This window comes from Podarcis erhardii, assembly GCF_964252035.2.
Source record: "Podarcis erhardii genome assembly, chromosome: 10".
NCBI lineage: Eukaryota > Metazoa > Chordata > Lepidosauria > Squamata > Lacertidae > Podarcis > Podarcis erhardii.
The window spans coordinates 76,776,427-76,793,983 of record NC_138500.1 but is presented as its reverse complement, the minus strand read 5'-3'; the positions used below and the strand labels follow the sequence as shown (position 1 = coordinate 76,793,983).

Sequence of the window (17,557 nt, the reverse complement as noted above, 5' to 3'; positions counted from 1 at the left end):
CTAGAACAACAACACTGCTGGCAATGTCTTTTTCTAAAGAAACAGGTACTGGTACTCACCATGAAGTTGTTTTGGTGCCACACTTTTTAACAAAAAAAAAGACAGGTGCTGGTACTGCGTGGTAGTAGTAGTAGTAATTAACAATTTATAATTTATATCCCCCCATCTGCCTGGGTATTAAAAAGCACAATAAAATATCAAACATTAAAAACTTCCCTAAACAGGGCTGCCTTCAGATGTTGTTTATTTCCTTGGCATCTGATAGGACAGCGTTCCACAGGGCGGGCACCACTACCAATGTCCTCTGCCTGGTTACCTGTAACCTCACTTCTTGCAGGGAGGGAACCAGCAGAAGAGGTCCTTGGAGGAGGACCTCAGTGTCTGGGCTGAACGATGGGGGTGGAGATGCTCCTTCAGGTATACTGGGCATGAATGTTTCCACTATTTACTAAACTTTCCCTTTCTTAACATGCAAATAGTTTCTTATGACTTTGTGTTAATGGTTTATTCATATTGTTACTTTAACTTCCCTTCTGAGAATTGCTAGATGTTGTAGGGTGACTGTTGTTATATTTACAACTCTTGTTAGATAACAGCTGAAATGCAGAGTTCATTGTCCTCAGTGTCCAGGCTGAAGAAAGGGGGTGGAGATGCTCCTTCGGATATACTGGGCCGAGGCCGTTTAGGGCTTTAAAGGTCAGCACCAACACTTTGAATTGTGCTCGGAAACATACTGGGAGTCAAACTAGGTCTTTCAGGACTGGTGTTATGTGGTCTCGGTGGCCACTCCCAGTCACCAGTCTAGCTGCCGCATTCTGGATTAATTGTAGTTTCCGGGTCACCTTCAAAGGTAGAGCACATTGCAGTAGTCCAAGTGGGAGATAACCAGAGCATGGACCACTCTGGTAAGACAGTCTGTGGGCAGGGAGGGTCTCAACTTGCATACCAGATTGACCTGCTGCAAGTCATGGACAGCTGCAAGTCCAAAGTGACTTACTCAGTCATAAATCTCATGGGGTGACCTTGAGGTGAGCCACAGCCTCTTAACCTACCTCACAGGGTCTTTTTAGGGATTAACTGAGGGGGGGGTCAGCCATGTACTCGTTGGAGAAAAAGGTGGGAGATAAATGCAATAAACAAGCTCTTCTGTAGGGGCAAGATGGAGATGTTGGTTGCCAACCTGGCATCCAGAGATCTCCATGTGGTCACAATTGGACCCGTGCCAGACACAAAACACGCCTGGCACCTAACACCTATTGTGCCCTAAGCTACCCAGGGCAGACACAGGGTAGCTACCCATAAACCCAGCCCTTTAAAACTAGAAGGAAGAGGTGAGTTGGGTTGTCATATGTCTAGAACTTCCCAGACACAGCGTATGAGTGGCAGTTGCTAAAATGTCTGAGGAAATCTGGACGTACGGCAGGCCATGTTGGGAGTGTAGATTAAAAAAGCTCAACAACTTTTGTGGATGGATTCACACTTTTGTGTTCAGATTTTCATGGCAACCCTTGAGGTGAGTAACCTCTACAGTGCTGACCTTTGTGAAACAGAGCATGCTGCTATGCTGGGCTGAAGCAGGGAGAAGGAACAACTCAATCTCTCTGCAAGAGAATGCTATATAGAACTAGCATGCCAAGTTTGGGGGCAGTATGTTTCTTTTACAAAGAGAATAAGCAATTGCTTTTCAGTTGGTATGGATGTAAATATTCCCAGCAGAATGCAAATAGTTTCTGGTCCCTTCCCTAGAAGGATATGATGAGGACATGACATAAGGCTAGAAGATATGTAGCTGAATGTCACAACTCTGTTGATGGTGTGATTATCTTTCTATAACTGCATCTCTGGAATACCCTTTGGTACCCTTTATGCACCACTGTCTTCCATGTTCCACGTTCCATGGAGGAACGTGTAGCTACGCTCCAAAGAATTAGAGAGCTGGAGCTCTTCTTGGAAGCAACAGAGCACACCGTCTCCACCAAGAAGGAGACAGGGGACTCCCCTGAGAAAGAGACTAGTTCACCAACACAGGAGCCAGATATATGGAGAAACGTGACTCAAAGAAGTAGGAGGCCCAAGGTTCGCTCTGATTGTTTAGAAATACACAATCGCTTTGAGGTCCTCTTGCCTAGCATGGAAGACGAGGAGCAGACTCCATTTGAGGATCTCTCCCTCATTACAGTCGATCAGGTATATGAAGACGAGCAGCAAAGTCAGTCCTCAGGGAATGTGCAGGTGACCTTAGAACGGACAGCTCACGGAAGAACCCCGACCAAACCTAAGAGGAGGCGTGTAGTAGTGATAGGGGATTCCCTACTGAGGGGAACAGAAGCAGTGATCTGTGGGCCTGACAAGATGTCTCGGGAATTGTGCTGTCTCCCCAGGGCTAAGATCCAAGATGTAACTGAACGACTGCAAGGAATCATAAAACCCACTGACAAATACCCCTTCCTCTTGGTTCATGTGGGAACCAATGACACTGCAAGCAATAGCCTCCAGAAGATCAAAAGAGACTACGAGGCTCTGGGCAGGAAATTGAAGCAATTAAATGCACAAATTGTCATCTCATCTGTCCTCCCAGTTGAACGACGTGGCCCAGGGAGAGAGGGAAAAATAGTGGAAGTGAACAGCTGGCTTCGCAAATGGTGTAAACAGGAACGGTTTGGATTCTTAGATCACGGACTGCAGTTTCTTGAAGATGGACTTCTGGCAAGTGATGGGCTGTACCTCACAACGGTTGGGAGGAATGTTTTTGCCAAAAATTTCAGAAACCTCATCAGGAGGGCTTTAAACTGACTAATGTGGGGGAGGGAGACAGTGCTCCTGAAGGTAGGAGTATATCAATTGATGAAGATGATCATCCAAATGTCATAGGCCAAATGGAGCAAACAGCACGCAGACTTAGTGGTGGGAGGAAAAAATCCTTAAATAATAGACACGGGGGAATGATTAATGGACTTCAATGTCTGTACACTAATGCGCAAAGCATGGAAAATAAACAAGATGAGCTTGAGCTCTTGGTACAGCAAACTAAATATGACATAATAGGCATCACTGAAACCTGGTGGGATAAGTCCCACGACTGGAATGTAATAATGGAGGGATACAATCTATTTCAGAGAAACAGACCAGACAAGAAAGGAGGAGGAGTGGCGTTATATGTCAGGGATGTGTATACCTGTGAAGAGATCCAAGATTTAGAACCTCAAAGCCAAAGTGAGAGCATTTGGGTCAAAATTAAGGGAGAGAGGAATAACAGGGACCTCACTGTGGGAGTTTACTATAGATCCCCAAGCCAAACGGAGGACATAGATGATGCCTTCCTGGAACAGATGGCCAAGCATGCAAAAGGAAGGGAGATAGTAGTAATGGGGGACTTCAATTACCCGGATATTTGCTGGATGTCAAACTCAGCCAAGAGCATAAGGTCAAACAGATTCCTCACTGGCCTTGCAGACAACTTCATTGTCCAGAAAGTGGGAGAAGCAACAAGAGGAACAGCCATTTTAGATCTGGTCCTAACCAATGTTGATGACCTGGTTAGTGGGGTAGAAGTGGAAGGATCATTAGGCGCGAGTGATCATGCTCTTCTGAAGTTTACTATACAGCGGAAAGGAGCAGCCAAGCATACTAGGACTCAATTTTTTGACTTTAAGAAAGCCGACTTCATAAAACTTAGGGAAGTGCTGGGTGAGATCCCCTGGACAGTAATACTAAAAGGAAAGGGAGTTCATGATGGCTGGGAGTTTGTTAAGAGGGAGATAGTAAAAGCACAACTTCAGGCAATACCAATGAGACGGAAACATGGAAGGTGCCTAAAGAAGCCAGGGTGGCTAGCTAAAGAACTTTTAACTGAGTTAAAATTAAAAAAGGATGTGTACAAAAAATGGAAAAGGGGGAAACCACCAAAGAGGAATTCAAACAAATAGCCAGCACGTGTAGACACAATGTCAGAAAAGCTAAAGCACAGAATGAACTCAGGCTTCCTAGAGAGGATAAAAGCAACAAAAAAGGCTTTGATGGGTATGTTCGTAGCAAAAGGAAGAAGAGGAGAGGAGAGGAGAGGAGAGGAGAGGAGAGAAGAGGAGGTTAAGGGGTGATATGATAGCTATGTTCAAATATATAAAAGGATGTCACATTGAGGAGGGAGAAAGGTTGTTTTCTGCTGCTCCAGAGAAGCGGACACGGAGCAATGGATCCAAACTACAAGAAAGAAGATTCCACCTAAACATTAGGAAGAACTTCCTGTCAGTAAGAGCTGTTCGACAGTGGAATTTGCTGCCAAGGAGTGTGGTGGAGTCTCCTTCTTTGGAGGTCTTTACGCAGAGACTTGACAACCATATGTCAGGAGTGCCCTTGAGGTCTCTTCCAACTCTATGATTCTATGATTCAAAGAAACAGTGGGGTCACTCAGAGGAGAAGATGGTGAAATGCAAACAGGGGACACAGAAAGGGCTGAACTCCTCAATGCCTTCTTTGCCTCAGTCTTCACCGATAAAGAAAACAATGCCCGACCTGAAGAATTTGGAGCAAATGATTCAGCAGAGGAAACACAGCCCAGAATAACAAAGGAGATAGTACAAGAATACTTGGCTAGTTTAGATGTATTCAAGTCTCCAGGGCCAGATGAACTGCATCCAAGAGTATTAAAAGAACTGGCAGATGTGATCTCAGAACCACTGGCAGTCATCTTTGAGAATTCCTGGAGAACAGGCGAAGTCCCGGCAGACTGGAGGAGGGCAAATGTTGTCCCTATTTTCAAAAAGGGGAAAAGAGAGGATCCACATAATTACCGCCCAGTCAGTCGGACATCAATACCAGGGAAGATTCTGGAGCAGATCATTAAGCAAACAGTCTGTGAGCACCTAGAAAGGAATGCTGTGATACCAATAGTCAGCATGGATTTCTGAAAAATAAGTCATGTCAGACTAACCTGATCTCGTTTATTGACAGAATTACAAGCCTGGTAGATGAAGGGAACGCAGTGGATGTAGCCTACCTTGATTTCAGCAAGGCATTTGACAAGGTGCCCCATGATATTCTTGTAAAGAAGCTGGTAAAATGCGAATTTGACTATGCTACCACTCAGTGGATTTGTAACTGGCTGACTGACCGAACCCAAGGGGTGCTCATCAATGGTTCCTCTTCATCCTGGAGAAGAGTGACTAGTGGGGTGCCACAGGGTTCGGTCTTGGGCCCGGTCTTATTCAACATCTTTGTCAACGACTTGGATGATGGACTCAAGGGCATCCTGATCAAATTTGCAGATGGCACCAAACTGGGAGGGGTGGCTAATACCCCAGAGGACAGGATCACACTTCAAAACGACCTTGACAGATTAGAGATCTGGGCCAAAACAAACAAGATGAATTTTAACAGGGAGAAATGTAAAGTATTGCACTTGGGCAAAAAAAATGAGAGGCACAAATACAAGATGGGTGACACCTGGCTTGAGAGCAGTACATGTGAAAAGGATCTAGGAGTCTTGGTTGACCACAAACTTGACATGAGCCGACAGTGTGACGCGGCAGCTAAAAAAGCCAATTCAATTCTGGGCTGCATCAGTAGGAGTATAGCATCTAGATCAAGGGAAGTAATAGTGCCACTGTATTCTGCTCTGGTCAGACCTCACCTGGAGTACTGTGTCCAGTTCTGGGCACCACAGTTCAAGAAGGACACTGACAAACTGGAACGTGTCCAGAGGAGGGCATCCAAAATGGTCAAAGACCTGGAAACGATGCCTTATGAGGAACGGCTAAGGGAGCTGGGCATGTTTAGCCTGGCGAAGAGGAGGTTAAGGGGTGATATGATAGCCATGTTCAAATATATAAAAGGATGTCACATAGAGGAGGGAGAAAGGTTGTTTTCTGCTGCTCCAGAGAAGCGGACACGGAGCAATGGATCCAAACTACAAGAAAGAAGATTCCACCTAAACATTAGGAAGAACTTCCTGACAGTAAGAGCTGTTCGACAGTGGAATTTGCTGCCAAGGAGTGTGGTGGAGTCTCCTTCTTTGGAGGTCTTTAAACAGAGGCTTGACAACCATATGTCAGGAGTGCTCTGATGGTGTTTCCTGCTTGGCAGGGGGTCGGACTTGATGGCCCTTGTGGTCTCTTCCAACTCTATGATTCTATGTGCACCACTGTCTTTTCTGTATTTCTGCTCCAACTAACTAGAATGATGCTCAGTTCTCATTGGGCTGTTTTCGGGGGTTTTGTCACCACAGTTTTATTTTCTTAGCCTTCCTTCTTTCCTTCCTTCCACAAACCCTGGGTTCCTTCTTACATGCATGTTAGGTTCCAATATTATTGACACTTATCACCTGACATTCCTATTAGAGGGAGAGATACTTAGTGCTAAATACTGGATAATGGCTACTGTTACTGTATGGGATTTCAGGAAGAAATGCCAGATTTCAGACAATACAGTGGTACCTCGGGTTAAGAACTTAATTCGTTCTGGAGGTCAGTTCTTAACCTGAAAGTGTTCTGAAACTGAAGCACCACTTTAGCTAATGGGGCCTACTGCTGCCACTGTGCTGCCGCTGCACGATTTCTGTTCTCATCCTGAAGCAAAGTTCTTAACCCAAGGTACTATTTCTGGGTTAGCGGAGTCTGTAACCTGAAGCGTCTGTAACCTGAAGCGTATGTAACCCGAAGTATCACTGTATAAAGATCAAAGGCTGCTGAAAAGCTGCACCTCCTCTTTCCTAGCAAGAAGGAGAAGTTGGATTCAGTGCATGTTAGAAATTCACCTCTTCCCTGCTCTGACATCCCCAGACTTTCCTTCTTCTGACCTTTTCCCTCCACCTGTCTTTTATTGGGTCTCTAGTCTCATATATGTAAACCTGAGGGCAGGGCATGTATCATTATCTTGAGTTATATGCAATGCTTAGTTGCTATGAACACTCTGCAAATAATAACACAAATTCTAAAACTAATCCAAATACTAACAAGAAATAACAAAAATTGAAGAGACATTTTATAGTGTGTATATTATCAATATCAATTTTCATACAGTTATCATACCTTCTTTGTGCTGGACACATTAGCATTTTAGGCTGTGATCCTGTGCCTATTTATCTTAGTACTAAGCCCTGTTGAACTCAGTGGGATTTACTTCTGTACTTTAATTCTCTAGCTCATCTTGGGTTAATATTTGCCCACTGTTAGTGGAAGATTGTTTTACATGGTTTCCATGCATGTTGGTACTGCACTTCAAGATTTTGGAGTTAAATTTTTCCCTCCCTCCCTATCTTTTTAATTATAGGAGTCAAATGTTTTAAGTCCAGTCCAGGATGGGAGTAAGAAACCTCAGATTGACAGTAACAAGAGCAACAACTACAATATTGTTATGGAGGTATGTTGATAAAATGCTTCAAAGTATCAATTAGGTATATTCACTATGGTAGCAACTCATATTTTCCCTGGCTTTGTATTTATGTACAGTACATATTATCTTTTATCACCAGATTCTGATCCGCTTAAGCAAACTGTGCATCCAGAATAAAAAATGTCGTCATCAGCAGCAGCGCTTGCTTAAAAATATGGGTGCTCACAGTGTAGTGTTGGATCTTCTGCAGATACCCTATGAGAAGGTAATTAACGTTTATGCCAAGTTGAAGAGCCTTTTTTTAATAATATTTTTATTGAGTTTATGAAATACAGAAAAAAAGAATAGAAGACAGATATAAGAAATAGAGTAAAAAAGTTGCAAATTTCCATGTTCTTTTTTTTTCAACAAATCTAATGGACTTCCCCACATCCTCCAAACCCTGCGTTCTCTGTGATACAAAACATCAGCAATTTGTTAACTTATTTCAAAGCTTATTGTATCTTTCATTTTATCATGTTACCTAGTTTCAAAAATGTTGTAACCCAAATCTTATACGTTTTAGCTTAAACACAAAAAAGTTATTTCATTATTCCACCTCTGACTTCTTGTACCTTAATTTTCATTTCATTAATTTACAATTGCTGAAGCTAGAATTTCCTAAAAAGTGCATTTTTTAACATTCATACAACTTATAATGTTTTTTTCAAATAGTCCTTAAATTTTTTCCAGTCCTCCTCAATTGTTTCTTCTCCCAAGTCTCGGATTCTGCCAGTCATTTCGGCCAGTTCCATATAGTCCATCAACTGCGTCTGCCATTCCTCCAGCGTGGGTAAATCTTGTGTCTTCCAATGCTTTGCAATCAGGATCCTTGCTGCTGTGGTAGCATACATAAAAAAAGTTCTATCTTTCTTAAACACTCTCTGGTCCACAATGCCGAGAAGAAAGGCCTCCGGTTTCTTAGGTAAGGTAAATCTAAGTACCTTTTTTAGTTCATTATGAATCATCTCCCAAAAGGCCTTCACTTTCGGGCAAGTCCACCAGAGGTGAAAGAATGTCCCTTCCGCCTCTTTACATTTCCAACATTTATTGTCAGACAGGTGATATATCTTAGCAAGCTTGACTGGGGTCATGTACCACCGGTATACCATTTTCATAATATTTTCCTTCAAGGGACTACATGCCGTAAATTTCATTCCGGTGTTCCATAACCTTTCCCAGTCTTCAAACATAATGTTGTGCCCCAAATCCTGCGCCCATTTTATCATGGCGGATTTGACTGTCTCATCCTGTGTATTCCATTTAAGCAGCAAGTTATACATTCTCGAAAGTAATTTATTTTTTGGCTCTAACAGTTCCGTCTCTAGTTTCGATTTTTCCACCTGGAATCCAACCTTTTTGTCCACTTTAAAAACCTCCTGGATTTGAGCATAGTGCAACCAATCTCGCACCTTGTTTTTTAGTTTTTCCAAGCTCAGCAACCTCCAATTGTCTCCAATTTTTTCAATTATTTCCCAATATTTAGGCCAGTAGGCCTCCATGTTAAGTCTCTTACGTGCCTTAGCCTCCACCGGTGAGAGCCACCTCAGAGTCTTACTCTCCAATAAGTCTTTATATTTTGTCCAGACCATCAAAATTGCTCTTCTGACAATGTGGTTTTTAAACAATTTGTGAACTTTAACCTTGTCATACCACAAATATGCATGCCACCCAAAAGCATTATCAAACCCTTCCAGATCTAGGACATCAGTGTTCTCCAGTAAGATCCAATCTTTCAGCCAGCAGAAGGCTGCAGATTCATAATATAACCTCAAGTCTGGCAGGGCAAATCCCCCTCTTTCTTTCGCGTCAGTTAGTATTTTAAACTTTATTCGGGGCTTTTTGCCCTGCCAAACAAACTTGGAAATATCCTTCTGCCACTTTCCAAAACATTCCACCTTGTCCACGATCTGTAGGGCCTGAAACAGAAATAGCATTTTCGGCAATACATTCATCTTTATAGCTGCTATTCGGCCCAACAAGGAAAGTTTCAATCTTGACCATATTTCCAAATCTCTTTTGATTTCTGACCAACATTTCTCATAATTATCTCTAAACAAATTCAAATTTTTGGAGGTCAGATACACCCCTAGGTATTTTACTTTTTTAACCACATTTAGTTCTGTTTCTTTCAGGAACTCATCTGTTTCTGTAGTTGTCAAATTTTTTGCTAGAACCTTAGTTTTTTGCTTGTTCAGCTTAAATCCCGCCACCCGACCAATGTCAGAAATTAATTCTAACACTCTTTTAGTACTAGAGACTGGCTCCTGTAATGTTAATACCAAGTCATCTGCAAATGCTTTCAGTTTATATTGTTTCACTCCGACCTCAATTCCTTGTACAGACCGGTCCTTTCTAATCATGTTCAGTAGCACCTCCAGAACTGAAATGAACAGTAGGGGGGATAGGGGGCACCCCTGTCGTGTCCCTTTTTCGATTTTAAACCCCTCTGTCACCACATTGTTTACTATCAATTTAGCTTTTTGTTCTGAATAAATTGCTTCTATTCCATTTTCAAACCCCCGCCCCACTCCCATCCCTTCCAGGTTTTTCTTCATGAACATCCAAGAGATGTTGTCAAAGGCTTTCTCCGCATCAATAAAAATTAAAACCGCTCTAGTATTAAGATTTGTTTGTAGAAGTTCCAAAATGTCAATAATGTTTCTTGTATTATCAAACAAATGCCTACCAGGGAGAAAGCCGGCCTGGTCTTTATGGATCACTTCATTAAGTACTTTTTTAAACCTACTTGCCAAAATATCCGCAAAAATTTTGTAATCCACATTTAGGAGTGAGATGGGGCGGTAGTTCTTAAGCTGGGTCTTTTCAGTTTCTTGTTTAGGTATCAATGTGATGAAAGCTTCTTTCCACGTTTCTGGTGCCTTCCTCCCCTCCATAATCTGATTGCAGACCTCCAACAGAGGTTGTATCAAATAGTCCTTCAAAACCTTATAATATTTGGAGGTAAGTCCATCAGGGCCTGGAGATTTGCCTAGTCGAAGGTTCTGAATGGCACTTTCAATTTCTTGCTGTGTGATATTACTATTCAGGGTTGTTCTCATTTCCTGAGGTATTTTTTGTAATCCATTAGTTTTAAGGAATTGATCCACCTCGGAATCTTTCTGTGGCCCTTGTGAATAAAGTTCTTTGAAATATCTCTGGAAACACTTTCTAATTTCCTCGGGTTTCTGAACCATTCTCCCTTCAATCTCTAGATTTGTAACTGTATTAAGTTTTTGTCTCTTTTTCAACTGCCATGCTAGCAGTTTCCCACACTTGTTTGCTGATTCAAAGGATCTTTGTTTCATTTGTTTAATTTTCCATTCCACCTCTTGATTTATCAATTTCGAATATTGTGCTTGGAAAAATTTCACTTCTCTCAGCACTTCCTTCGACTTGGGCCTAGATCTTAATTTTTTCTCTCCTTCTCTTATTTTCTCCAATAACTTCTCCTTCTTTTCATTCCAGAACCTTTTCTTAATCGTGTTTTGTTGTATTAGAAACCCTCTCATAACTGCTTTACTTGCGTCCCAGATTGTTCTTTTTTCCACAGTGGTATTTAAATTTATCTCAAAATAGTCCTTTAAAGTTTTTTGGGCCTTCTTAACAATCTCCTGATCCCTTAATAGGGTGTCATTCATTTTCCATCTAAAGGATCCGGTTATGTTTAGTCTCAGTTCCACTTTCAGTGCATTATGGTCGGAGCAGGTTTTTGGGCAGATTTCCACTTTTCTAGTCTTAGGTGCCAGTCCTCTAGTTATCCATATTTGGTCGATTCGTGTCCATGTCAGATGAGCTTCAGAAAAGAAAGTTCCTTCTTTTCCTAGGGGGTTCTTAACCCTCCATATGTCAATTAAGTCCATATTGTCAGTCATTTCAATAAAAGTTTTAGGTAGTCTGCCATCTTTCGTTATGTTAGCACTTTGCGACTTATCCATATTTACAGATACAACCCCATTCATATCACCCAACATAATGATGTTATTATAGTCTAAGTAGTCCAGCATAATCTCATGCAGCTTCCTAAAAAATTCCGATTTTCCTTCATTTGGGGCATATATTCCTAATATCAAATTTTTTTCTCCTTGTGTCTGAATTTCAATCGCCAAAATTCTGCCATGTTCATCTTTAAATAAAAATTTCGGTGACAGGCTCTCCTTTGCATATATCACCACTCCTCTTTTCTTGACTTTATCCGAAGAAATGAATTCTTGGCCTAATCTTTTGTTAATTAACACTTTTCTGTGGAGCCTTGTCACATGTGTTTCTTGCAAACAAATAATGTCCAATTGTTCTTTTTTCAAAATATGAAATACTTCTCTTCTTTTTTCCGGAGAATTTCCGCCATTTATATTCCAGCTGAGAAGCTGCAGAGACATCCTGGTTTAATTAGCGGGTCTTACAGTGGGGTGTCTAGGTTTCCCTCCAATCCCGGAGGTGGTAATTCTGGTCCAGATCCAGACGGTGTAGGTTTTGGTGGTGGTCCCGGTGGTGGTGGCCAAGAAGCTGCAGCTCCTTTTTGGAGGTCCTCCTCGTGGTCGTATAGGAACTTCTGCTGATCCTCAGGTGTTTTGATTCTTACTTTCCTTCCTTTATAGGTAAATTATAGTCCTTGCGGAAACTCCCACCTATAAGGAATTGCGTTGTGTCTCAACAATTTGGTCAGGTCTGTGTAGGTGGTCCTAAGATCCAATAGATGTTTGGGTATATCTCTGTAAATTTCAGCCTTTTTACCTTCTATCTCCAAAGATTTTTTAAAATGTAGGCCTAATATCTTGTCTCTTTCCTCTCTTGATCTCAAAATAACCAAACAGTCTCTGGCCTTATCTTTCTTTACCGATCTTCCCAGTCTAAAAGCCGTCACGATTTTGAAATCTTTGTCTTCCTCAATTCCCCAGAATTTGGAAAATAAAAGTGTCAAAAATCCCTCTAGATTACCTACCTCCAATTCTGGGATGGCCCTTAACCTGAGATTATTTTCCTTACTTTTCAGTTCAACCAATGACAGGTAGGCTTGTTGTTCCCCTACCTGTCTTTTCAGAGGCCTTACTTCCCCCTTAATCTCATCAACCTTTTTATTCGCCTACTCTGCTTTTTGATTGGCTTCCACAGCTAGTTTATAATTTTCAGCCGTAGCTCCTTGCAAATTCTCAATTGCCTGAGTATGCTGGGAAACCTGATCAGATAGTTTACTAATAGAGGATGTAGCTTGGTCGATTTTTGATGATTGATTGTCCACCTTTTGGTTTAAAATTGCCAGTTGTTCCAAAATTTGTTTCAGAACTGTTTCAGATCCTCCAGTTGCCATGTCTTCTGCAGCAGGCTGCTCAACTTCCACCTCCTGTGCTGTCAGCACAGTTGGGACAGATGATCTACGTTGATGAGTTAAAGTTGTTTGAACAAGTTGCGCAGATTTCTTTTCTTTTTCTTTTTCTTTTTCTTTTTCTTTTTCTTTAGCTTTGGCTGCTCTTGTTTTCCCTGAGCCGCTCATTCCACACCTGCCTCTGTTCAAGGTCAAATTGTCTTTTATTCCATAAGGGAGACAAATCCAAAATGTAAACAATTAAACCACAGAAAATCTCAATAAAGTACAGTTCCCAGGCCTCTATATCTCCACGATCCTCTAGGGGGAGTATTTCAGAGTTTCAAGGAAGGAGAGAACTCTTTTCCGCCATTGAAGTTCCTATATTCCCCATATTAAATCTTTGTAATTCCGGAGTACAAAAGGAAGGTTCCCAAGACTTTCTATTTCTTGAATAAGGGCCACAAGGTGTCAAGAAAGGTCCCAGCAACAATGTTTAAACGTTAGTGTCTCAGTCTATGTAACAGTTTAAACTCCAACAACAGTATCAGCAGTTTGACAGTTCTCTATTGCGCGCTGACAGCCCGACGACTAGGTTGTCCCTTTTAACTCCGCATAGCTCGAAAATAGGAAGAAAGTTCCAAGAATAAAATCCACAAGTTTAGCAAAGATTTCCCTTTTATCTTCTAAATACAAAGTCTATCAATGCACCTTTGTTCTGCTTTTACGATCCCTTTTGAACGCTACAGCACTCTTCAGAGCCCTTGCTTTGATCTAGTTAGCAAGATCGGGAGACGGACTTCCTGTTACTCGCCTCCCGTTTTCAGCCAAAATCCACAAATTTAGTCCAATATTTAATACCCCTTACTCACGGGTATATAACTGCCAATTCCGGTGTTTTCAAGAAGAAAGGTCAGCGCTCATCGGCAGCAGCAGCGCGGCTTTGCTTCCACGAAAAGAGCGATGAACTCACAGCGCCGCTCCCCCTTTCACGTTCCGGAGCCACTTACGAGGTTCCTTCTTCGTTTCTGGGGGGGCTTTTGGCGCCCGCCGAGTCCCACGGCCCCAGGCTCGCTCTGCCTGTGGTTTTTCTTGGTGGGTCTCCGCTTTGCCGCAGCGGACGACCCTTTTTCGCGGAGCCCCTCTTCACAAAGTAAAGAGGACCGCCATTGCCGTTTTGCGCCGCCTCCGGAAGTCCCCAAGTTGAAGAGCCTTTTTTAACCCAAGGGCCACAATAGCTCATAGGCAATCTTCTGGGGACCACATGCCAATGGAGGGCAGGGCCAGAGGTAGTTGGGGTGGAGCAACGAATGTGACAGTCACCTTTGTACAGCAGGAGACAGGGGCGAGCCAGCAGTAAAACACACCAGCAACAGATAGGTAGCCGTGTTGGTATCTGAAGTGTATCTGTGTATCTGAAGAAGTGTGCATGCACACGAAAGCTCATACCAAGAACTGACTTAGTTGGTCTTTAAGGTGCTACTGGAAGGAATTTGTTTTGTTTTGACACACCAGCAAGTTGAAGTTAACTCTTTATTAGCAAAAAGACAATCTGCACAGACTTGGTGGAGTGTCAGAGACAGCAACTCATCTCTGGTAGGTCTTGCCCCCATGAAGTTGTTGCTGAGACCTTCCCACAGCTGGCTAAGTCATGACTAGTATTCCCCATTGTTTTCATTGGGACCTAAGATGAGTTATCTTAGTCTGGATACAGCTGTGGGCATTTAAACTAGAACTGAGACATTTTAAGGCAACTGTGTGACTACACTTGCAGGAGCAAAATAAAGATTTCCCTGGCTGCTTAGTCATTTGGAAATGTGTCTTTCAGGAACAGAAGAAACTTAGTTGACCTTTCCCTTATTTTTATAGCATTCTAATTAGGGCTTACTCTTTTCTTTTCTTTTTTAGTTGTTTTTATTCAAGATTTTCTTCGGTTAAAAAAGTACATTGTGTCAGGACTGGTCATTGTTCTCTTCAGATCACCACACAAACGCTTCTTGTCTTTTATAACTTTTTTTAAAAATAATATTTATTAAATTTTTAACAAGAAAAGAGTTACAAAACAGTAAACAAAAAACACAAAGAAAATACAGAAACCAGAATTTAACATAAAAATAAAAAATAAAAAATAAAAATCCCTCTTTCTAATATCTTACCACTCATTTACTTATTTTCATGACTTCCTCACACCTCCCTTTTTTGTATTCCATTTAAAAATTTGTTCAGCAAATTCATACCCTCTTAATTTACCCTTAATTGTTTATCCTCACATATTATAACTTCAAATTTTCGTCTAATATCAATCCATTCTTGCATATTCTTATTTTCCCTTATTACTAGAACCACTTCGTTTCATTCCAACATCATTAACATTCAATAATTTTACAGTGTTTCTGTAGATAGATTTTAAATTTCTTCCAATCTTCTTCCACCAACTCTTCTCCCTGGTCTCGGATTCTGCCAGTCATTTCCGCCAATTCCATGTAGTCGTCTTTTATAACTTTTTATTGCGTATTAACAAAACAATCTTATAAACGGTTCTTAACTATTCTTCCTCAGAGTCACTTCTTTCAGATCCCTTCTGAGCTCTGCTTCTCGGTGACCAGCCACCCTCAAAATGGCGAAGGCGCCCTTCCCTTCGCTTTCCCTCACTTTTTCCTACCCTCCTGGCCTGTATCTCCCCTCCTCCCAATCTGAGCTAGAACTGAACCCTTGCCTTTCCTGGGAACAGCTGGTCCCTCCCTGTTGTTCCTCTTGCTCTCTTCTGTTAGATTCACTGCTCTCCTTCCCCCCTTGGGGAATGCTTTCTCCCTCTGAGAAACTGGAAACTTCTAACTCTTCCCTGACACATCGTCTGTATTTCTGATCATAACGTCCTTTCTACAGATCAGTTAGGCTGTTATCTGATTCTAAAGAAATCAGGAACCAAAAATCAATTCATCAAACTTACACATGAATAAAACAATAGTTTTAAAGAAAAAGCACACTCCTTAAAACACACACACACACACACGCATTGTGTGATGATGTATAGTTATGTCACTGTAGGCACCATGTTATTGGGAATATTTCCTCCCCTGCGGATCACTCTAATAAATCAGTTAAATAATTTTAATCAGTTTTAGTTGGTTAAGTGTTACCACTTTAATGATAATTGATATATTCATTCTAGAATGCCTTAAATGATCCCTAATATCAATGCCTCATTTATTAGTTAATTCTGTAGGAGTTCTGTTTTAAGTTTCACCAAAAGTATAAACCTGCCCCCTGCAAACCAAATAACTTGTGCAGAGACTTCTTAGCAGTGGTCCTGTTGCCCTGGTCTTGTCCCACAAGAAGCCTAGTAGAAGCAAACAGACATGTCCCCCTTCCCCACACCCCAGACTTTGTTGGCATCTATCCTCCTGTCTTGGGAGACAGTGGAGGAGTGCGCTTTTGGGGGTGAAGTCAAATTGTTGGAAGGTTGCAGCACCTGCTGTGGCTATCAAGATCAATATGGGAGAGACATGCTTTGTTACAGGTGGGGCAGATGAAGGCGTCCATTTGTGCTGTTGCAGATGCACCAGGGTGTTTCTTCTCTCTGCGCTTCCTCCTAGTGGTCATTCCTCCTCTGATCACTGCTATGGATACAAAACCTGTCTCTAGGCACTATTAACTTACTTTATTTTAAATTTCTTTGTAAAAATAATTACAGACTGCAAACTTGTATGAAATATCAAGGTGTTGTACAACAATTTAATACACAAAACAATGCAATCACAAAATGACTGGCCTGTCTTAAGAAAATTTAAACAACCGAATGGGCCTGTTTTAGCATAAAAAGGTTTTTAAGGGCCACCTGAAAGTTAGTTAGGATTCCTGCTGAATCTCTGCTGGAAAAGTATTAACTGTTTGCTTTTTAGATTTATTTTTAAAGTTTTAAAAGCTTTAAAAAAGTTTCTGTCATGTGTTGTCTAGTATTTCTAGTATTGTTTAGTATTTCTAAGATGCCTTTGTTTTAATTCAAGGATAAGTGGGATATTATATGTAAATAAATAAATAGATAGATAGACACATAAGCAAACCAGGTAAACTGAATAAGGTAACATTGATGAACACAGGAAGAAACAGAAACTCCATACCTACAAGGAAGTTTGTTGTCGCTTGAAGTGATATTGTTTATGTATTTCCAGTTAAGTGCTTAACAGGTCCATTTATTGCTTTGTTCCTTTTACATTTGAAAAAATGAATTGACACAAAGACTGATGAAAAGATGAACGAAGTTATGAACTTAGCTCACCTGTTCCTTCAGAACTTCTGTCGTGGAAACCCTCAGAATCAAGTTCTACTTCATAAACACCTCAACTTATTTTTAACACCTGGTGTGAGTATTTTGAGTTGATGATAAATCCCTTGCATAACAGTCATTTGTACTACCAAGAGTTGCATTCAAATATACCTAAACATTCAGATACATCCCTTTTCCCTAACAGTGGACCAGGGCAGGAATAAGGAGTCGGAGCAGTCCAAAACATCTGCAGGGCAGTAAGTTGGTGACCTTCAGATTTGATCACTAGGGCCACCTCCTTTGTTTTCCCGCTGCAAAGAACTGGAAGTGATCAAATTGCTTAGCTTAGTTGTGTGTGTGTTTGTGTGGTATGTGTAAGATCAGATCTTTCAGAAGCAGACAGCCCAGGAGACTATGCTTTTATCTTTATTATTTTAATTCACTATAATTAGGCCCGTCATCTGATTAAAGAAATCTTAAGTTGGTTATGGATATTATTTATTTATTAATTGGTTGATTAACTAATCACATTTCCAAATCAGATAAATAGGTACTGCTCCGGCGGGAAGGTAAACGGCGTTTCCGTGCGCTGCTCTGGTTCGCCAGAAGCGGCTTCGTCA

The 17,557-nt window shown here is 41.4% G+C and overlaps 1 protein-coding gene across 7 annotated transcripts in view; it reads left to right on the top strand.

The window, feature by feature from the left end:
* Nucleotides 1–17,557, top strand: part of ITPR2 (inositol 1,4,5-trisphosphate receptor type 2) — a 355,772-nt gene that overhangs the window by 140,677 nt on the left and 197,538 nt on the right. For all 7 annotated transcript variants that reach the window (XM_081879044.1, XM_081879042.1, XM_081879045.1 and 4 more), the window contains 3 exons: nucleotides 7,267–7,356; nucleotides 7,469–7,594; nucleotides 16,911–17,033. In XM_081879044.1, coding sequence (XP_081735170.1) covers nucleotides 7,267–7,356; nucleotides 7,469–7,594; nucleotides 16,911–17,033 — 339 coding nt within the window. The remainder of the gene's footprint in view (nucleotides 1–7,266; nucleotides 7,357–7,468; nucleotides 7,595–16,910; nucleotides 17,034–17,557) is intronic.